Raw genomic sequence first — 23297 nt, 5'->3', positions numbered from 1 at the left:
AAGATGGTCACTTGACATCTAGTCTCAGGTGCAATCCCACTGTGTGGCACCATGTCAAGTGTCTCCTACAATAGCTGTGGATTGACTTGAAACCTTGAGTGGTATTTGCTGAATGGAAGTTGTATGGTAACCTTCCAGGGAGAGTCATTCTGTTCTTGGGTGATAAAGTTAATCTTTTACATGGTTTAATGCTTCCACCAGGCCCTTGTGTAGTTTTAGCAGAGTCCACTCTGGCCAGAGGGGAACTTTCTCCCATTCATCTTGTAGACCTTGGGAAGGGTCATAAATGTTGACCTTCATCTTCTTCATCACCATTTAATGTCTGCCTTCCTTGCTGGCATGGGTGGGACGGTTTGACAAGAGCAGGCCAGGCAGAAGCCTACACCAGTCTTCTGTAACTGTTTTGGCAGGATTTTTACAGCTGGATGCCCTTCCTAACCCCAACCACTCAGCAGAGTAGACTTAGTAGTTTTTACATGACACAAGCACAGGCAAGGTCAGTTTTGGCAAGGTTTTTACAGCCAGATGCCCTTCCGAACACCGACCACTTTACAGTGTGGACTTGGTGCTTTTTAAGTGGCCCCTGCACTGACAGGGTCACCAAGTGACTTGCAGGACAAAAGGAAAAAAAAACTCTTTTGAGAGGGGAGGGGGCATTGGAGGAGGTGTTCTTGTATTGGATGATGGAAAGGTTATAGTGAGGCAGAGAGACAGAAACAGGTGTGCTGCTGCAAAGGAAATATGTGGTTACCCAAACTGAGGGAAGTGCAGAAAAAGGAGGAGAGAGAGTGGGGGACAGCAGGATGGAGATGGTGGCAAAGTGCCAGGCATAGACACAATGGATGAGGATCAGAATATAAATGGGAAGAGAGAGATATAGATGGTGGTAAGTGCCAGGGCATACCCTTGAGGTTCGAACTCCATAATATAAGTGGCAGGATATTGTGACGGAAGCATGATTAAAGAGCAATGATACAGGGCACAGGGCCAAGAGGACTGGATTGGGGAGTGGGAGGAAAGCCTGGTGCATGAAGTGGAAATGTGAGGAAGGGAAGAGATGCATTAGAAAATTACTATTTGTAAATCTCACAATGAGAGTTATTCAGCAACAATACCTTACTTGAGACAGGTAACAAGGGTTAGCATGAGGAAAAGCATTTGGCTGTAAAACAATCCCTGAAAACCATGTTTGTGTCACCCATGCCAACATGTGTTAAACAAATGGACATAAAAATCAAGGAATAAATGAATATGAACTTCTGAAATAATTAGTTGCATCATAAAGATATGATCAATAATGTGTCTACCTTAGACTTCAAATCTTTTTCACCTACAACCATTCTCGTTCTTTTTCATTAAGATATTTTAAAGGTTAAAAACTCTTCCATAATTGTTAGGAAAAAAAAAAAAAGCTGAAGACTCCTTTGTATCCAAAAGGACTTTAGTCTTTTTTCTATCATCCACTTACTGTCACCTTGACAATAATCCATGTATTAAAATTAAAAATGTAAGCTGATCCCTTGTCTTCTGACAGCTACAGTCTTGTTCAGATTGGAAAGAGATTAAATAAGATAATGCTAGGAAAAGTTAATGGTTATTTGTGGACAGATTCCAAGAACAAAACATTCATGTTAAGTAGGATTAGTTAACTGACGACTATGATGATTTGTCTTAATTTCATTGACTTTGAAATTGGTTTTGAGGAAGATGTAGATTTTTGTACACATTTGCTTACATCATTGACTGATAATCAGAATGAGGGATAATTTCAAATCTGCATTTCTATTAGTATAGTTAGTATCCTCATAATTAACATGGGAAAGAAATAATTGATCAAATTAATTATTTAACATTATGTTGTGAGAAGAAGAAAGCATTAGTTCAGTGACTCTCATTTATTCTGGTCTTTGCTAGGATGGGAGATAACTGTAAACATGTTTTAGTCTTTTTAACCCTCCTCAGTGCAGCCTTTTCATTTTTTTTTTTATCTATTTGGTCATCAGAAAGGAGCCATGCCTATGGCCACCACTGACTAGTATGACTGGATCAAAGATAGGAGAGCTTCCCTCATCTACATGGACACCTGAGACACTTAGTAAAACCTTAGTTTTTAGTTGTTCTGACTGTTGAATGATGGCTGTGGTTTTTCTTGCATTCTTCACTTGAAATTAAGGTTCTTCCAGTTTCTTTTTTAGATAGGTATCTGCTGATGTCTTTGTTGTATAAGCAGCAGTAGTAGTAGTAGTAGTAGTAGTAGGTATTATAGTAATTACTTGATTGTATTTTTTTGAAATGACCTACCAGTGAAATTGTTTGTGACTGGACTGAAATATAAATCCTTTCCTTGTATAGTTGAAGATTACCATTTGCAGGCATTGGTTGAACTGTTCAATAGAATCCGATGAGTCCAAGTATTGCTCCAGTGTCTGCTTTGGTAAGGCCTCTACAACTGAATGCCCTTCTTAATGCCAACTGCCTTACAGCATAGACTGGATACTTTTTTCATGCCACCAGTATTAGTGAGGGCACCACCCAGCTTGTAAGACCTGCAGCTGATGATATGTGCATCTCTGATCACAAGCATCATGGAAGAATTCTTTCGGGTTTGGATAATTCACCTTTGGAAACATCAGTGTTTCATTCAAAATCCTTAAACAACCCTAATTCAGAGACCTTTTGACTGGGAAAAGCTACTTGACCTGAAGAAAATTCTAACTGGGCCCCACCTGCAAGGTCATGCACTGTTAATCTTGATATGAGCTCACTATGTTGCACACACATGGTTGAGATGCATGTGCCTGGTGTACCCTTATCAGACGGGTAGTCATGATGGGTATACTGGGCTTCATATATTTGTACCCCAGTGTCACTTTGATGGCATGCACTGCTCTCTCATTCAATAATAATAATAATAATGATAATAATAGATCTATATTGATATAATAATATAATTATATAACAATATGAATCTCTGACATGATAATGAGTGTCATAGAATGAGTTGGCCAAGCATTATGGTTATTAGACAACAGAATCACAGACATTCCTCGTTAGTATATATTTTGTCCAGACATTCCTCGTTAGTATATACTTTGTCCATATATTACTTGTTAGTATATATATTTCACTTGATTCTAATTTCTGCAATGTTAATTATATTTAACACTGGAGCTACTAACAACTTCCTCTATTAAATGTCTGCTACAATCTATTTTACCATTTTGGCATTTGATTCCTCAGAGATCTAACACTTAATAATTCACTACAGACACACACAGCTCTTAATTCTTTTGCCAAATTAGATAATTCTGTGCTTTGTTGCAGATGCTGGAATGGCTTTGTGGTTAGGAAGCTTGTTCTACAACCATGTAGTACGAGGTTCAATTCCACTGCACAGCTCATAGGGCAAGTGTCTTCTACCATGTCTTTGAGTTATCCAATATCTTGCAAGTGGAAATGGGTTGGCAGAAAAATGTGCTGAGGCTCATCACTCACACACATGTGCATATATGTATATATGCATATTTATATATATTTATGTGTGTGTATCTATCTATCTATCTATCTATCTATCTATCTATCTATCTATCTATCTCTCTAGCCATTCAGGAATGTATATATTTATACGTACATTTATAAAATATGTGTGGATGGTCCTCCATCAGTTTCTATGATGACTTTTCAGTTATTCATTCTACTGAATTCTATTCTCATTGAATAATATCTGTAAGTGGCTGAGTACTCCACACACCTATGTACACTCAACATAACTCCCAAGCAGAATCACCATGATACCTGTACGTAACAAGGCCGAACCTTTTCAATTCCAGACACCATCCATCCGACCGGTTTCTCTTCAATTTCCATCTCTCCAGTGTTACTCACAAGACATGGGGTCAGCCTCAGTTAAAAGGTGCCATACTGTGGGACTGAACCTGGAATCTCATGGTTGTAAAGTAAACTTCTTGACCATTCAGTCATACTGCAGCTGGTTTTGTGGGTAGGGGGTTGGGCTGTTGATCAGTGGGGTGGGGTTTGTGTTTGGGATTTGGTAGTGTGTTGTATCCTTGAGCAAGGCATTTTATTTCCCATTGCTCCAGTCTCCTCAACTGTAAATGAGGACCAACCAAGTGGTGCTGGTGCAACCCTTTCTTCCTCCAATTATCGACCACATTGTTGATATTCTGCTGGTTGAAGGAATGACTGGGCTGACGGGTGTGTCTGCCTGACACCACAGAGATTTTCAAGACACAGTGAGAACATGAGATGTGCTGTGAGATCATACTCGCTGGTGAAAGAAGGCTGCAGTACATAGACTGACATACATACACATACTTAGAAATATGTGTATATACACGTATATATATATATATATATATATATATACGCTCACATATAGCATAGCTTGGGTATTATTAATGCTGTTTCTAGCTACCCTATTAATAAAGGATGTCAGATGTAATAAAGTCACAAAGTCACCCACAATAAATGTTTATTTGTTAAAAATTAATGATTTATGACAAACTGCTGCAGGTTTCAACCCATTGACCTCATTGAACAAATGTAATAAAAGGACTGAGTTGCAGAATAAGTAAATAAATAGGTTCTGAGGAAATGTAGAAGGTTTGGGATGTGTTGGAGGAGAGAATCGCACAGGGGTTGAACATTTCATTAAGGAGGAGTTTTCTGTTGCTAGTTTTACTTTAATTACATTTTATTTGATTTACATGTATGTGGGTGATGAGACAGACAGACAGACAGACAGAGTTAAATAACAATATAAAAGTGAAAGAGAAGAGAAAGAGTGAATGAGGAGAAAGTTTCTAAGGCAAACGTTTTCCATTTGATAGCTGCTTATTACAGAGGATTATATTTGAGATGGTGAGGTGTTGAAAGCTAGAAGAGAGAGAGCTTTAGTTGTAATATATCTTGGTGTGAATGTGATGTTTAAAAAAGATTAAAATAAAGAGATCAGTGGGTTGATGGTAAAACCTAAGATCATACTAAGAAGAAAGTGAATGCATAAGAGGTTTGGGATGAGTTTATTAGGAAAAGGTCACTGTTTTTTTTATTATGGAATAAAACAGAACAATTCTAATAAATCTATGAATAATATTTACCTTAAACTTATACAAGATCAATAAACTGGCAGGTTGAATTAAATATATGATTGATTGGTTAAACTTTTAAAGAAGGCACTGCCCCCAAGATAACTGCAGTCCAGTAGCAGCATGAATCTATTAGAAGTTTGACCAATTATCAGGGTCAGTTGTGGATGTAGAAGAGCATCTGAAATACATTTGTACAATATTGAGCCAGGGATGTGGGAATTATACGAACGGAAATCTGATATTTGTTGATGAGAATATTTTAACATTTTCTCTATTCTGATCATCATCTTTCTAAACCTGATAGAAATTAGTCTTTTTTTGTGGTTGGAGAGGAAATGTCAGCTATGTTAGCCTGACAAGCACTCACACACACACACACACACACACACACACACACACACACACACTCACATGTATACATACATATCTACAGATGTGTACATGCACACACATGCATGCAGACACACAAACCTCTCTCTCACTCTCTTTCTCTCCTTCCACTTATTCCATCAATTATTACAAGGGAGCCTGTACATGGTCATTTGACCTGGTGAAAATAGCAGTCAAATCTCCTTCAAATTACACCTGTTGTCATTTAAAAAATAAAGTATATATTGTCTAATGCAGTCTTAGACATGGACATGCTTGGAATGTCGTTTCTCATAAATCTGTGTGATCAAGATCAGAGCTGACCCGGGGCTAAACACCATACCAATAAGGGAGCCTCTAGGTAGTAACTCCACTTGCAAGTAATAGTAATTAAATCTCTCTCTAATCACATCCTGTGTCTCTAGGTTTTTAAGAAATGGCAAAGTATATAAGGTATAAAGTAGTCAGGAAGACCCCTAAACAATGTGATGGGTATGGCTGTAATACTTTTGATCGTAAGGTTTACTGAACCAGGGTTGAACTAGGGTTAAAGTTGAAATCTTCGTTTCAACGAAGCAGTTTGACTTCCTCTTATACAAGACATACTCAGTGATAATTATTAATTAAAATCAGATATTAATTAAGGCTTTGACTTCTTATTAATCCCCAATAATAAAATACATTTAAATTCAAACTTCTGGCTGATAAAAGAAATACAGGGGATTTGTTTCCCCTCTTCTTCAGTCCATTCTAATAGGAATTTGACATGAAAAGAAAGTCAGATTCTTGCCATGTTCTTCGAAGTCAAGAGCTTCTTTCTTTTCTTTTTCTGAGTATGGTTGTGGGGTTAAGAAGTCTACCCCTATATACTTGAGGTTTTTGTCCCAACTTTTATAGCCTTGAGGCCAATGAAAGTCTTTTAAGTAAAAGTCATCACCTGACTTCATGCAACCAATGGGTATTTAGGTACTTTTCGCAGCAGAATTGATTCTGTCGTTGTCTGAGATAGCTTCCTTCCTACCAGTCTCAGGAATTTTGCAGATGCTGGGAGGGTGGCACTTCATCTTTTAAAGTATGAAAACAAAGAATCTGCTAACTTGGAGGTTAAGTTAACCTTTAGATTAACATTGCAATCGGCAAATCCAGAAAAGCTTCGTTATAAATCTGGTTTGCTGAAAAATATCAACATTTTCTCCTTCATTTATTGAAGTGATATTTACTGTTTGTCTCATTTGTAGTTGTGAAGATGAATTAAATAAACACAATCTGAAATTTCATTAAGAATTATGTGCAACATTCTTAATTATGATATTAATTAATGCACAAGTATATTTAATGATTTAGCTTCACCAGCAGAAGTCTGCTTGAGAAGTGTGTTCAGTAACTTCAAAATCTATTTGACTAAATCCCAAATCTACATCAAGTGATTTTCAAACGATTAGAATGATCTTATTAAGTCTGCCTCTTCTCTCAATACCTGATAATGTATGTGGCTGTGTGTGTGTGTGTGTGTGTGTGTGTGAATGTATACATTATTGTAGCAGATACTTAAGTCTTCCTTGCCATACGTACTACTATATATTCATGTACACACATCACTTGATATGGAATTGTTTATTCCTGATGCTTTCAATATTAGTTATAACAACAAAAAAAGGTTCAATACTGTAATTAGGGGTTAAATATTAAGGTTTAACACGCTTTCTCTTTCCAAGCAAATAGCTTTACAGGCATTTGTTGAAGTTGACTGTAGCAGCCATATCAGTATTTACCATCAAAGTGTTGCGACTGCAATATTTGTAAAGTACTGCTAATATACAGCTAAGATGCCAGTAGAGGTGCACTACTAACATGTGTTTACACTGGTGCTCTTTGATACTGTGTGCATATATCAACGCTCTGTCACCTGGCAACCATTGATCGACAACCTAGTTCACTGGTTTGCAATACCAAGCTACTGTCTGTCAACCAGATGTTGCTCTGTACCTCAACCCCCCCCCCCCCACACACACACACACACTTCACCCTGTCCCATTATTTATATATGATATTGCTTTTATTACATACTCTCATACACAACACATTTATTTTCTTGTCATCTCCATTCGTTATCTAGCACTAATTATATTACAGACTTTCATTCTCTTTCATTTCTCCTTTCTATATTATAGGATGGGCAACATATTTGATTAGGTTTGATTTTTTTTTTCAAAATTCTATAATATTGAACACATTGATTACGACTAACATCATTGTCATAGATGTCAATTATTAACGCTAGATATACCTTGTATAAGAGGGAGCTCTGGTAGCCCTGTTTATGAAGCAGTGGTAACTCTGTATTACAGGGTACAGACTATATATAAGAAGGATCTAGGGTGACAGCCCTGTATAGGGAGTTGTTATAGTCTATGTAAGAGGGAGCAAGAGTAGCCCTGTATTTTTAAGTACAGGCAAAAAGAGAGCTAGGGGAACCCTGTATGACTAGATATAGTCTATGTAAAAGGGAGCTATGCTGTCCCTGCAAATTGCAGAACTTAAAAGAATGTAATTGATCTGGGATATTTGCAGCGTATTTTGGATTGTTTTATCTTGGTTTTATGTCTCACTAGAATGGAGATTACCTTTCCGTATTCTGGAGATGATAAAATGTGAATGTATATAAAGCTGAGGGGTTAAGAAGTCCCAGGGTGTGATGTATGTGACACCTAGTGTTTAGAAAAAGAATTAAAATATGAAAGTTTGATGGAAGGTTTTAATTTAGATCACTTCAAGTTTGTGCAATTAACCAGGGATGGTGATAGGCAGGTTAGTATCAAGAGGGTTAAACATTTAGTTGAGATGCCTGATGGTTAAACCAGATTGTTCCGGAAAGTTGAGCTCCTCCAATTTATGTGGTTTCAGGATAACTGGAGGCACATTCTCTAAGCTGGTCGTTGGGATTAAAACTTTATATCTCTGTGCTTTTAATGGTTGATCCCATTATGTAACTCTTTAGACATACATGTTCTGCCATAACCGAAATGCTTGTGAGGTAACACTTCTACAAGAGCCAAACATTTGTGACAAAGTGGATTTCACTAATAGCACTCAAAGTGACCAATGGTGATGTTAAATTGTGCAGGAGATTAAATCTACTAAATGCAGAAAAGAACCAGGAACAGTCCCTCCTCCATTGGGCTTCTACACATTTTCCTTTTATCAAATTCCATTTATTTATTTATTTACAAAGTTTTGGTTAACCTGATGCTATATTAGAAAGCAATTATTCAGGGTGCAATGAAATCAAACCCTGAGCCTGCACTTTCAAAACCAACTTCTTAACCATTTATAGGAAGAACTTCCCTTGTTCAATATGTGGGAAGCTTTAAACCAGTTAAACTAGTTTTGAAAGACAAATAGAAGTTTGTAAAACAAAACATGGATCTATAGTCTGTTATGAATATCATGTTTAGCAGTAAGTAATCCTTTTGAAATCAACAAACCTGACACTTTCTCTGGTTTTATTGTTTTAAAGTGTTTTGATTTCACTGAAACTATCCATCATAATTTTATGCAAAGTACACTTGTTAACTTACATTCCACTTAATATACCAATGTCTTTAGTTATGATCCAATGTTCCAGACACCAGCTTAATATATCAATATATATATATTTTATACTCTTAATATTATCTTAATAATAACAAAGTTTGTTATTTTGCTAAATCCCTTCATATTCTCAATTAGTAGTAAAAATAATTCCTGTTCTGAGAAGGAATATTTCAATGGAAATAGAGCCACAAAATGTATCTTAGTTGTCAATCCTTTTGGTAAAGATTATCACCCCACTCCTGGTTTCAAGGACGACTTTGTGTTTCTGGAAATGGTTACCAATCCAATTGTCATCCTCATCATCATTTAACGTCCATTTTCCATGCTGGCATGAGTTGTCAATACTCTGATGCTAGTTTCTTGAAGATTCTTGGTTTCTGTAACTCCTTCTTATGTTCAGTGCTTGCCTGACTTTAGTCTGTTGGAATTCCCATCATATCTATGATACTTCATAGAAATATTGATTTCAGATTTTGGCACAAGGCCAGCAATTTAAGGGGAGGGGGTAAGTCAATTGCATCATCTCCAGTGCTCATTTTTACCTCATTCGTTTACATATTTCATGTTATTTACATCAATGGTGATGCCCTGTACCCATATATGTATATATGGTCTTATTGTCTTCCGAATTCTGCTTCCAAAGGGTTAATCTATGTCCCCAGGATTCCAAAATTGAGTGAAAATGTGTTTCAAACAGATGTGAGGGTTAGTAAGCAATATTTTTATGTCCATCCTTGAAGTAAGTAATAAACCCTTTTGTCTTTCTCTTCTTTGGGTTCTCCTTGACCAGTGTGTCTTTGACCCTTTTAGACATATCTTCGATCCAAGTCCCCCCCCTCATGCTTCTTAACCTAACTCCAGTACTCTTGACCTCATTTTATATCTGGACAGGGTCAGGTTTCAACAGGAAAATGAGGCTGACATGGATCCGCTTAAATTTAATTTGTTACAATCCTCATCATTATCATCATCCACTTTATAAATATAGTTTCTCTTCTCCCTATTTATTTACCCCACCCCACCTCAGTATTATACTATCTAACCTTCAGTTTGACCTTGACGTTTTCGATTTAATTTTTCACAGTATACTCATGAGTAAATGTGGTGCTACTCTGAGTACTAAATAACAGTGAATTACTCAACTTAAAAAGACTTTGTGTGTACTGATTTGTATTGTATATTTGTTAATTACTGTGTTATTAATGAAGCCACCTAATTCAAAAGACTGTTTGGTTTTGGTATCTGTTTATAATCCATTCATAAGTAAGTGAAATAACATCATTGTGTGTTATTTTTATTGTTATTTAAATTTTAAAATGTTGAAAAAGTTATTTTAAATTTCTTCTTTTATCATAGTTGAAATGTAAACTTTAAATACTGAGCAAAACAATGGGAGGAAATTTACTTTGAACATGTTAGCAGGGGTTAATGGAACAAGGCTGGGAACCCTTGTCTTGGAGAACACTCCCCCATTCCTATTAGGAATTTGACTTATTGTGAAAGATGGTGAGATTCTCTGAATTCTGTGATAATATTTTGCCATGTATCAGATAGGTTTATAGCAACCTTCAATAAAATTTCCTCCCTCAGTTAATCATAAATCATTATTCATATTATTTCTCAACTTTTTTCTTTTGATTATTTCCTGGTTTACTATAATATATGGTCATATATGCCAAACATTTGTATAACTTTCAATCACATTTGTTTTAAAAGCTAAACATTATATAACCATGTCAAATTTTTTATAATTTTCTCTTCAGTATGGCTTTGTCATCTGGCATTTAACTTCAATGTTTTCGTTCATAAAGATGTTTCTCTAATTTTGCTCCATGTCTTCAGGTTGGGCTGTTTTCTCTCATTCGTGGTTTTTGTCATTAATTCTTTGATTTACACACACCTTCACTAAAACAGCTGATAAACATATTCTAATTATTTCTTTTTATTCTTAATATATTTATATCACTATCTTTATTATATATCATCTATATTCTATTTCATTCATTATTGTTTTATATATTTCCAATAACAAATGCTCATCTTCCTGTTGTCATTCTATGTTCTTCCATGTGTATAAACCATTATTTCCTTAACAAATGTTCCACGCCATTTGAATACATGGTCTTATTGACTATCATTGCGAACTGTATCGTGTTGGCTCTGGAAGAACATCTTCCCAATAATGACAAAACGCCTCTAGCAGTCCAGCTGGTAAGTGGATAACATTTCTTCATTTTTACATTTCATTCTTCCATCTTATGAAGACCTTTTGCTTTGGAACTACCTATTGCTTATTAGACATTTATGAATGCCTGTATTTACTATACATTTGGAAATGCCTATTGCTTCCTATACGTTTATTAATAACTATTCTTCCTATACATTTCAAAATATAATTTCTAATGCGTTTAGAAATATCTATTCTTCCTATTCATTCAGAAATATCTATTTTTTTCTTATAAATTTACAAATACTTTTTGCTCCCTATTCATTTGGAAATATCTGGTGTTTCCTAGACACATATTATTATTCATTCATTTGCATAGCTACACATTCATCAACATGTAGTTGTGGAGTTAGCTTCACAACTCTATAACCTAGATTCAATCTCATGTGAAACTTTGGCCAAATTGTTTCCTACTGTAGCCTTAGGTTGACCTAAGTCATGTGAGTGAAGGAACATCCACCATTTTGATGTCACAGATGTTAGAGGACTTCGTGAAAGTCATAAGAACAACGTCCAGGCATGGCTGTGTGGTTAAGACATTTGCTTCCCAACCACATGCTTTTTGGGGGGTCAAAACGTCTGATCATAGGGAAATATTACTTTGCTTCAGAACAAATAAGGGTTGGTGACAAGGGGCATCTGGCCATAGAAAATCTACCTCAGTAAATCCCATCTGACCCATGCAAGCATGGGAAAGTGGACGTTAAAAGGATTTTAATAGAAGCCCAAACCTGCTCAGGTTGTTACTCTGAGTTTCTCATTTCCAATTTTCAGATGAAAGTAAAAACAAATGAACATTATCAAGACATCTCTCTCTCTCTTTCCCTCCCTCCCTTTCTCTCTCTCTGTATACACACACACATATATATAGATAGAGAGAGTGGGTAAGTCATAAAACTGAGACTGTTTTCTAACAAGAGCATTCAGAAAGTTTTTTTAAGGAAAGACGATTGCTATTTATTCATTTATTTTGTATTTCATGATTGTGAGAGATCTTAATGAAGCTAAGATTATTTCTTTTCCAAATTTAGTGGGAATTTTGAAATAAAATGCACTCTTAAATGTTATTGACTTAACAAGGTACACCTGTGTCTGTTTAATTCTCCAAAGCCCTATTGTTTGACTAATTAATACCAAATCAATACTGAACTATCTACCTAAACTCATTTGACTAACAGCAGCAGCTAAATCTTTCCACCACTAAAATGCATATTGATTTGGGTACCAAGATCTTGTTTCTCGAAACCTAATCCTTTTGGCAACCTTCCCACCTGAAATCAAGATGGTTATTTCAGTGAGATAACTATCTGAAGAAGTGCACAGCTCGTTAAGTTGTAGAATGGAGACAAATTTCTCACGAATCTACTGCTCTGATTTCAAATGTTGCAAAGACTCCCCCACCTCCCTCTACCTCCATATGTGTGTGTGTGTGTGAATATATAAACCTATATAAACTATGAAAGTGAAAATAGTTTTTCAAGTAACAAATTCCAGAGAAAGGCAAACTTCAACTTGTCTTGGTAATTGGTTCTAAGACATTCAACTCAACTTAAAAAATGATGTAACACACACACATACAAAAAAGAAAACCAATTTGGAAATGATTTATTTGCTTATATCTGTCTTAATAAATGTTTTGTATATATTTCAACATGTATTTTATTTAATTTTTTTCACTTCAGTATTTTTTTTAGGTGTTTTTCTTTGTAATTTTTATGTTTTAAATAAGTTTGCTGAAATTGGCATAAAATCAGATGAATTGACTAACTTTGAGGTTTATTGTTTTCCATTAATTTTTTTTTAAACAAAAAAAAAACTATAAAGGATTGATGTAAAGTCAAAAAAAGACATAACTTTAAATGATGTACATTGAGTTATGACTGTATTTTGTTAAGTTCTAGTTTCATGTTGTCTTTTTTTTTTTTGTCAATTTGACAGGAGGCCACAGAGTTCTATTTCCTTGGAATATTTTGTGTAGAAGCATTATTGAAAATTGTTGCTTTAGGATTTGTCTTACATAAAGGGTCGTATTTACGCAACGTCTGGAACATCATGGATTTTGTAGTAGTTGTCACAGGGTAAGTAGCACAAAATACTACAAATTTCACTTTTACTTTGGTTCAAGAAACACAATGAGGTGACGCTGTTGCTTGTTGTTTGGTTTTGTTAAACGACCACCAAAGTTAAGCGGATTGGGTGATTAGGATGCTTGCTTTGCAGTAATGTGGTTGTGAGTTTGGTTCCATTACACAGCACTTTGGGTAAATGTTGTCTACCATAAACATAGGCTGAAAATATCATGTGGGAAGAATTTGGCTGACAGAAACCGTGCAGATACCTGTCAGTTTGTGTGTGTGTATGTGTGTGTGTGTTTGTTGGCATGATATATACACATTGACAAGAAAACAAATGAATGATGTCCTTTAAGATGTTTGTTCTGCATTGAATCACACTCCATTATCATTGTTGCATTTTAGATACAGCAAACCAGTAATTAATGAGTTGTAAACCCGCGATAGAAATATTTAAAAAAATATTGAAATATTCAGAATTCTCTGTTGCTGCTTTCCTTTAAATGAAAACCATGTCTTCATAGAGTAAAGTTACTTGGGCAGAACTTTTGTAATGTTTCTTTGAATTTCTTGTAGATTAGTCTTCAATTCCCATAAAAGAGTAAATTATGGAACAGTTCTTATTTCATTTCAAATTATTTTACAGATTTATTTCAATATTTCCTACGAGTAATTCGTTTGATTTGCGGACATTACGGGCAGTCAGAGTACTGCGGCCATTAAAATTAGTTTCTGGAATTCCAAGTAAGTAAAGGTTTCATCCATTTATGTCTGTGTTTTATATCATCATCATCATCATCATCATCATGTGTTTGTGTTGGGCACAGTGACCAGTGTCCTGTTCATTCCCTTCTGTCATCAATGATCTAAGCTGTCATCAGTCACAGCACCTGAGTCCACTACCACAGTTTTAATTTGGATTTTGGAAAAACACTCCTCATTCATCCTCCCATGGATAAGTCTCCAGATGATGACTTAGCTGGTGGTTATCACTGGGTATCCCAGACACTACTTGGCCATCTGTATTCCTGCCATCTTATTGCTCGATTATGGAAAGTCACCTGACTCTCACTTGATGCACACCATTTCTGATGTATATCAAAACTGATATCTTCTGGAATACAGAAAAAGCAACAAACAGAATTGGTTACAATTGCTGTTGTATATAACATTGGAATTTAGATTTTGATAGAGATTAGAAATTATATAAAGACAATCAAATATATTTCACAGTTAACATTGGTAAACAAGGAATAAGTAAAAGACAGCTGCTCTGGGGGGGGTTAAGAGGTTTGTTTTGCAGCCCTGGGGTACCAGCTTTGCCCTCTGTGGAACTTTGAGTGAGTATCTTCTACCATAACCTCTTGTTAACTAAGTATATAGTAACACTGTGTGTATTTAATAATATATCAGATATATGGTAATATAGTATGTATATACTAATATATCATGTATGTAGTAATATAATGAGTAAAATATAGTAAATGGAAACTGCATGGAAGCCTGTTTGAAAATAATGTCTCTGCTTTTAGGGATAGGCTTAAACTTAGTTTAACATTACCAGTTGGTGGTTAGGTTTTTTTTAATAAAGTCCTCTTTGTTACAGACTTTTACGTCTTTGAAGATAATTTTCTCCCTTTCTGCCATGAGTCAGTGGGGCCATGGAAAGAATCAGAGAGGATGTCCTTCCTCTTTGACCTCAACTATTAATAAACAACATGGCCTCACTTGATGGATCTTCCTTCAGTCTCAAGAATAAGCATTCAATTGTTCAATCAACAACCTCTTCATTGAATTAACTTATATGTGGTTGAGTATTCCACAGACACATGTACTCTTCAGGCAGTTCTCTTTCAAATCAGCATGACACAATGTTTGATGAAGTGGAACATTTGAATTACAGATATAAACCATTTGATAGGCTTCTACACAGTTTCCATGTTCTTAGTTTAACTTATGAGTCCTGGGTTAACACAAGACTGTGATAAAAGATGCCTTGCAATGGGACTGAACTTCAGCACTTGATCATTGAAATGCCCACTTAGCCCCCCCCCCCCCTTCAATTAGAATGATCTTAAAGATGGTGATAACTTTAGACTGGGGGGATTTTAGGAAGCTATTTCTGGTAAAAATGCATGAAATAATATCGGTCTTCCTTCTCTTTTCAGGTTTACAAGTAGTATTAAAATCAATTATACGGGCAATGGCACCATTGTTGCAAGTTTGCCTGTTGGTACTCTTTGCTATAATAATATTTGCCATCATTGGTTTAGAATTTTATACTGGTGCTTTCCACAAAGCCTGTTTTATAAAACCAGATGACGATAGTGAAGGTAAGTGGCACCAACTTATTTATTACATCACATTCAAGATGGCCTGTGCTTCATAATACACATTAATTAGTTTAAGCTGTGGAAACTCTATGATTTTGAAGTCTTGAGTTCATCTTCAGTAAAATGTGAATATTCCAATCAGAGAAATCTATTTATTGTTAGGAGAGTGTTTTAAGGTTAAAGCAAAGAAATGTTTCTTTAAATTCTTCCAAAGTATTGTAGGACAGGAAAATAACTACAAATCATTTTGATTAATAAGTAATCAAGAAGAAAAATTAATTTCTAAAACTCTAAAGGATATATGCAAATATATTTGATTTGACTTTTGCAGATAATATAGAATATGGTGATGAAGAAACTATCCGGCCTTGCGCAGATGAGGGTAATGGCTATCACTGTCGAGCAAATATTGCTAAATGTCGATTCAATTGGGATGGCCCAAATTATGGAATTACTAGTTTCGACAACATGGGTTTTGCGATGTTGACGGTGTTCCAGTGTGTAACTATGGAAGGATGGACCCAGGTATTATATTATGTAAGTAATCAACTTTAATATTTATTCTCTTTTTACGGTTTTGAATTGTTTTTTACTAAATTGCTTGCGTCATAATGGAAACATTTTTCTATAAACTCTTCACACTTGGTTGTGTGACTTAAACAGTTGTGGCTGCCTGTTTAGATAGGTGCAGTTGTTTGGTTAATAAGGTCACTTTACACAAGAGGTTGTGGATTTGATCCCAGTACATGGCTGCTTGGGCAAGTACCTTCAGCCACAACTTCAGATTTACCAAAGTCTGTGGCTGCCTTAAGCAGACTACTTTCTGTTGATGCAATTTGGACCAAATTTCTATTGTAAGAATGTTTTGCTCCTCTGACCAAACCATAAAACAAACATCAGTTTTTCTAATCACGCAACAGTAAATTAATACCTGATCAATTCTATAATTATTGCAATTATCAAGGTCAGCTAAGATTGTGCTTTGATATATTGAAAGATCAACACTGCTTGACAGCCTCCAATGTAACAACAGGAATCACATAAGTTTGTTTTTTTTTTGTCTTGCAAGGTAAGCTCTGGCTTTAAGCCAGGTCTAGATGGATAATTAAATAAATTAAAATCTTACTCTTTTACTTGTTTCAGTCATTTGACTGCGGCCATGCTGGAGCACCGCCTTTAGTCAAGCAAATCGACCTCAGGACTTATTCTTTGTGAGCCTAGTACTTATTCTATCAGTCTCTTTTGCCGAACCACTAAGTTACAGGGACATAAATACACCACCATCGGTTGTCAAGCAATGTTGGTGGGGGGACAAACACAGACACACACATACATGTATATATATACACATATATATGACGGGCTTCTTTCAGTTTCTGTCTACCAAATCCACTCACAAGGCTTTGGTCAGCCCGAGGCTATAGTAGAAGACACTTGCCCAAGGTTCCACACAGTGGGACTGAACCTGCAACCATGTGGCTGGTAAGCAAGCTACTTACCACACAGCCTCTCCTACGCCTATAGTAACTAAATAAATTGTGATTTTGTTTTCTTTGCTGTTGAGAAATGTTTCTTATTAACTGGCTTTAGCAATCAGAAAGACTATCAAGTTTTAAAACCTGCAGACATTTCTGTTGGTTTCAACTAAGCTAATGCACAATATCGTTATGTGGTTAAGAAGTTTGCTTTGCAACTTTGTGGTTTGGGGTTCAATCTCATTGTGTGCCACTTAGCCAATTGTCTTTTACCACAGTCTCAAGTTGACCAAAACCATATGAGTGAAATTTGGTGGAAAAGAACTTGTGTAGAAGCCTGTCAGAGAGACCATTCCTGATCTTGTTCAGGATTAGGAAAATTTAATCATTTCACTGGTATAATTACTTCAGCCACCATTTCACCTTCACTTCATTTGGTAGACTCCAGTCTGTTGCAAGAATTTGTACCAAGTTTCCATTCTGGAGAAGTCTGAGGCCAATTTTCCTCTTCCTTCCCCTCTATCTCTGAAGACCTCCAAGAAAGGGTCATTGGTGCTACTCTTTTTCTCATGACTTCACCCAAAAATAAATCCCTAAATTCTCTGTTGCTGAAATTAAATCAGCTCTGATTAGGTCATGTTTAATAATTAGTTGTTGTTTTTTTATTTCAGACAAATGATGCTTTTGGAGACTCTTACAACTGGATATATTTCATACCTCTTATTATATTGGGTTCATTTTTTATGCTCAACTTAGTTCTTGGCGTCCTTAGTGGGTGAGTAGATTGTTTTGCCTCTCTCTCTCTCTCTCTCTCTCTCTCTCTCTCTCTCAATATGTATAATTTGTAATAATGAAGTAAAACCAAGCAATGATATTTTAAAGCATCTAATATGTACTTTTCAGATTTTGCATGGTGTATAAGAGGAAATATATCCCCTTACACAAAACCTTCTTCTGTTAATACCTTACACAATATATATATATATGTGTGTGTGTGTGTGTGTGTGTGTTTCAGTAACAATGTGGGAAATAGTGCAAATTAATGAGGACTTTATTGCTCATTGTACCTGTATGTGTGTTGGTGTGTGTTTGTGATTCAATACAATGTTCCACTCCATATTTGAATCTCCAGAAATTCTGTCCAGTCAGAATTAATCTTTCTGAAAATAAACTGTTACCAGTTAAGAGTCTGTAGTCTTGTAATTAATCACGGTGTGGGAAGTTTACATATTAACAAAGGGTCTACCAGATGTACATACTTTAATTAGAGAATATATCGACCTTGTCATAGATAGAAATCAATCGTGAAAGGCACTTGGCCAATATTGAGTATGCAACATGTTTGTTATGTTGTGGTCTACTTTGTATGGAAATAGGAAAAATGTTGATGTTTGGAAGCAGCAACTTTCCATTTAGATATCATGCTTTGCTGAGGAGTTCTAATAAGACTAAAACATAGCTACAATTATTTCCCTTACCAAGATTAGATTAAATAAATATTAGTCATTGAGTCAATGTTTTCCCCTCTTTTCCACTTAATTGATTAATTAGAATTATGTTGGCAATAACTCAAGGTGATGATTTGTCGTCAGAGTCGTTAGAGCACCAGAGAGTATGCTTTGTGCTGTTTTTGACATCTCTCTGTGCTCTGAGTTCAAATCCTGCCAAGCTCAACTTCTTCCATCTTTTCAGGGTCAATAAGAAAGTCTGAATCCAAAGCAGTGGATTGGTTGGATTGGTGGAAGTGAAACAATGTCAGGTTGATTGCCTAGTAGTATTTGTTCAAATCCCACTGTGGGCTACTGGGGTAGCAAACTTAATTTGTTATCTGGTCTAGCAGTACCTTATGCCTTGGATACATTTGGGAGAGTCCAATCTGTTGCAAGCATTTAAGTCAGGTTTTCTGGTTTCAGGATGTCTCCACTCCCGCCCCTCCACCAGTCTTGGAGGTTCTGTAACAGGGTCATGAGCCTTTCCATCTGACTGAAAGAAAAATAACAACAAAAGACAAACTTGACATACATTCAGAAATAAGACTAATCTTGTGTTTATTAGTTTGTAATCAATAGATTTGTTGGATAGATAATTAAAAGATTTCATCTTCGCCTGTCTACTTTATTAATTAAATACTAAACATATTCAATTCACACTAAAATATTTTAAAGCATCTCACATGCAACCTTGTGGTGAAGGAATTTACTATTAATTGCTTGGAGAATTGTTGAAGTCAACTAACATTTTTAATTTCATGGAAGTAAATTAAAAAAGTCTAAATTGTCCTTTCTTGAAAAATATGTTGGTGACAAGAAGAGCATCCAGCCATAAAACTTCTATCTCAAATAACTATTTTGATTAATTCATGCTAACATAGACAATCCTGTTTAATGACTGAATGAATTTCTGGAACAGCATTTAAGCATGGTTGATAGTTAAGAACTGGGTAACTACGGGATTCTGGGTTCAGTATCACTCCATGATAGTTTGATCATAGACCTTGTACAAAAGACTTGCATTGACCAATGAGAAGAATTTCATTGACTGAAACTGGCTGGTGTCCCATCATGTGTCAGGAGTAGGGGTATGACTGGATTTAAACTCCTGTCCTGGACATCTGTTGGTCATCCACTAATTTTTTGCACTGGTACCAGATCAGAAACTGTATAAGATAGCAAATGAAATTCATCCCAGATGTATGTTACTTTGGTAATGTGTTTGCCATGAAGAAAGGGAAGTGCCCACAACCCTTTAAAGGGACTCTTGAAAGCTGGAGTTGAGAAGCTGGAGGGGCAGGTAAATTATTATCAGACCAGGTACCTGTTCCAAATACTTGCTACTGAGTAGACTCTGTTAAGGGTCACGTTATGGATTAAATCTATTCATATGAAGAACCTGAATAGTGTTGTATTTTATCATCCCTGGAAAGATCAAATACAAAGATGGCTATGGCAGGATTTGAACTCAGAACACAGGGTGATGCAACTAAATACTTAAAGGCACGTTGTTCAGTGCTTCATTGATTCGATCAGTTAGTGGCAACTAGATCAATTTTTAAATACATTCTGAAATGAAATGAAACTTTTACCCTGTGTTTTTGTCTTTTGCAAGATTACTTGATACTCATTTTATATTCCCTTCTTTTCATGATTAATTAACACTAATTAAACATTGCAATTATGTGCATTGTGTCTTTTCAGAGAATTTGCTAAAGAGAGAGAGAGAGTGGAAAACCGAAGAGCGTTTTTAAAATTGCGTCGGCAACAACAAATAGAGCGAGAATTAAATGGCTATTTAGAGTGGATATGTAAAGCAGGTATGTACAGGGGGCTTCAATTTCATTAATTGACCCCTACAGTGAGAAACAAACTATTGTTAAGAAGTTTGCATTGAAATTACATGACTTCAAGTTCAGTTTCATTCACAGTATGTTCATCAAACACCATCTTTCGGTACTTTAGTGAATGGGAAACATCTGGAAGCCTCTATGTATGTGTGTATTTATATTTGTGTGTGCGTGTGTGTGTGTATATATATATATATATATATATCTCATCATCATCATCATGATCTAACATCCATTTTCCATGTTGGCATTGGTTGAACTGTTTAAGAGGAACCAGTGAACCACAGATCTGTGCCAAGTTTCAATTGTCAGCATTAACATGGTTTGATGCCCTTCCTAATGCCAACCTCTTCACAATGTGTACTGGATGCTTTTTTTCATCCTACCAGTACTTCTGCTGTTGCCAAATAACTTGCTAGACAGAAAAAGAACAATGATAAAATAATTTGTATATACAAAAGTAATTTTCTTTAGATTTGAATTATAATTATCAGCTAAAATATATAAAACATCATCCTCATTTAATATCCATTTTCCCTGATATCTTTTTTAAATATATTTTTATGTAGAAACTGCTCCAATATATTTTAAAGTGAACTGCAAATTAAACTAAGTTTAGGGATCTCTGAGTTGTCTAATTGATATTGGAAAATTTTCATAATAAACCAAATTTGAGGATGAGTTAAAATGTGCACAACAAAATTAGGTGGATAATACTCAACAATACATGTATATATATATATATGTGTGTGTGTGTGTAATCACACTTGTTTTTTTTTAATTTTTATATTAGTGAAGGCTACATGCAGTTGATTAGAAAGATATAAAAGTAGCTAGATTTGCCATTATTTAGGTCAGAGTATAAAAATACCATCAGTTAAGATGAGGATTATAGCACTGGAAAATTATTCAGGTCATTTTAATTGGATTAATTTAATTATTGTCAATTAAGTATTTTGCTCATTTATATAGATTGTTATTGTGAAGGTTGTAACCAACGTATTATTACATAATAGACATACAAGGTTGTTAGGTTATTATTATTTTGAGGGGACTGAAGACAAACACTTTTCCCTTTGGTCAATCCCTGAAAAGGAAAATGTGGGTAGAGAGGGAAGTGTTGTCTTGTAGCCATTTTGCTGAAAGGTGGATGAAAGTGGTGAGAAGGGTGTGGGTGAACGGGCCTACCCTGAGCATATGCCTGTAGTTGGAAAAAAGGAAAAGAGAAAAGGCACCTGCCCCAAAAGTCAGGGTACCCACGGTATTTTTATGGGATTTTTCCATGAGCAGCCCTTGAAGTTTCCTCCCTATTGAGGATCACACACTGTTGATTTTTAAAAATTTTGTTGGTCTTGTTTACATGCATAACCCTCACAACACACACACACATTCTTTGTTTTGTCCTGTTCTGTCCATTAATGTTTCTCTTGATGTAAACCCTTGTGGCTAACAAAGAAATCATTATTATTATTGTTATTATTGTTCACCAGACAAAATACAAATGCTTAGCAGCATTTCATTAATCTTTGTGTTCCGAAAGAAAGAAGAAAAATTGACCCCATTACCTGACTGGTATTTTATTGATAAGCCCTGAAAGGATGGAAGGCCAAGTTGACCACAGCAGGGTTTGAAGTTTGAATGCAGCAAGCTAAGAGTAATTGCAACAAAACAATTGATTCCACTTTGTATTGACTAATCCAGTTAGCCTCCTTGAATCAATGTTTGTGTTTATCTTGGCTTTTAGAATAGGTGCTATTGTATCCCTGCTTGTTACAAACCGTTGACTAAAATGTCTGGTCTCTGGAAGGGTATCAGACCTTAAAACACTGCCTCAAAATAGAAGGACAAACATGAAACCATTGATGATGATAGTGTTATGTACACATGTCTGTGTGTCTGCCATACAATAATATTTACTCAACTTGTTTTATTTGCTTATTTCAGAGGAGGTAATCTTAGATGAGGAAAGAAAAAAAGATGATGGAACCATCAGTGATGAAGACAAGCTGAGAATACTTGAAGGTAAATGAATGTTTCTTCGTTAAATCTCTCGTTTAAAGAAAAAGAAACTTTCATCCAATTTGAAGAATTTACCTCTAAAACGTATTTTACTTTGTAGAAGACTCAATATTTTGGTCAGCAGCAAACTTAAATGTTAGCTCTTTGTGTGTTTGTGGTGTATGTTTTGTTTCCATATCTCAGCTTTATTCAGTCATTGACTCATCTCACCATCTACTTACGTCATCTCTTTACTCTCATTATTTAAAGACTCTTAAGTCTTAATAAGACAATGGTTCTTAATCTCTTTAATGTCCCGGTGCACTTGAGATCAAGTAAATTCTTAACTGATGCAAATCTCATGGAACATTGAAAATAAGGGGAAACATTTCACATTAAAAACATTTATAAAATTATTGCTTTCATTGTTTAATCAATCATACAAGAAACGATAATTTATTAGTGATTAAAATAGGTTTTAATTGATGTTTTCTGAGGCACTGAAACACAAGGATTTTCTAAACTTTATTTTTTTCCTGCTGAGAAGGGTGGATAAACTAAACCTTGTTGGTGTCAGTGGTCAAGATACAGTTTGCCAACACTACTCCTGCTGTGCCTATACACCTATTATGACTGTTTTCCTGTTCAGTTTTCTGTCTTTTATCCTCTTTACTGTGCATATACTTTTGGCTATTATCTCTATACTTATTACTGTGTACAATAAGCCCACGATTCCTCTGGAACTTTACCTGCTTGCTCAGAATATCATTTCCAAAGG

General features: G+C 35.4%; 1 protein-coding gene across 50 annotated transcripts in view; it reads left to right on the top strand.

Moving 5' to 3' along the window:
• The window catches only part of LOC106879088 (voltage-dependent calcium channel type A subunit alpha-1), a 676127-nt gene that overhangs the window by 516338 nt on the left and 136492 nt on the right, over nucleotides 1–23297 (top strand). For all 50 annotated transcript variants that reach the window (XM_089338755.1, XM_089338752.1, XM_089338751.1 and 47 more), the window contains 8 exons: nucleotides 11180–11285; nucleotides 13240–13379; nucleotides 14020–14117; nucleotides 15542–15706; nucleotides 16038–16243; nucleotides 17853–17956; nucleotides 20376–20491; nucleotides 22466–22543. In XM_089338755.1, coding sequence (XP_089194881.1) covers nucleotides 11180–11285; nucleotides 13240–13379; nucleotides 14020–14117; nucleotides 15542–15706; nucleotides 16038–16243; nucleotides 17853–17956; nucleotides 20376–20491; nucleotides 22466–22543 — 1013 coding nt within the window. The remainder of the gene's footprint in view (nucleotides 1–11179; nucleotides 11286–13239; nucleotides 13380–14019; nucleotides 14118–15541; nucleotides 15707–16037; nucleotides 16244–17852; nucleotides 17957–20375; nucleotides 20492–22465; nucleotides 22544–23297) is intronic.

Source organism: Octopus bimaculoides, chromosome 21 (genome assembly GCF_046866305.1).
Source record: "Octopus bimaculoides isolate indiv1 chromosome 21, ASM4686630v1, whole genome shotgun sequence".
Taxonomy (NCBI): Eukaryota; Metazoa; Mollusca; class Cephalopoda; order Octopoda; family Octopodidae; genus Octopus; species Octopus bimaculoides.
This window is presented reverse-complemented; position numbering and strand designations above follow the sequence as displayed.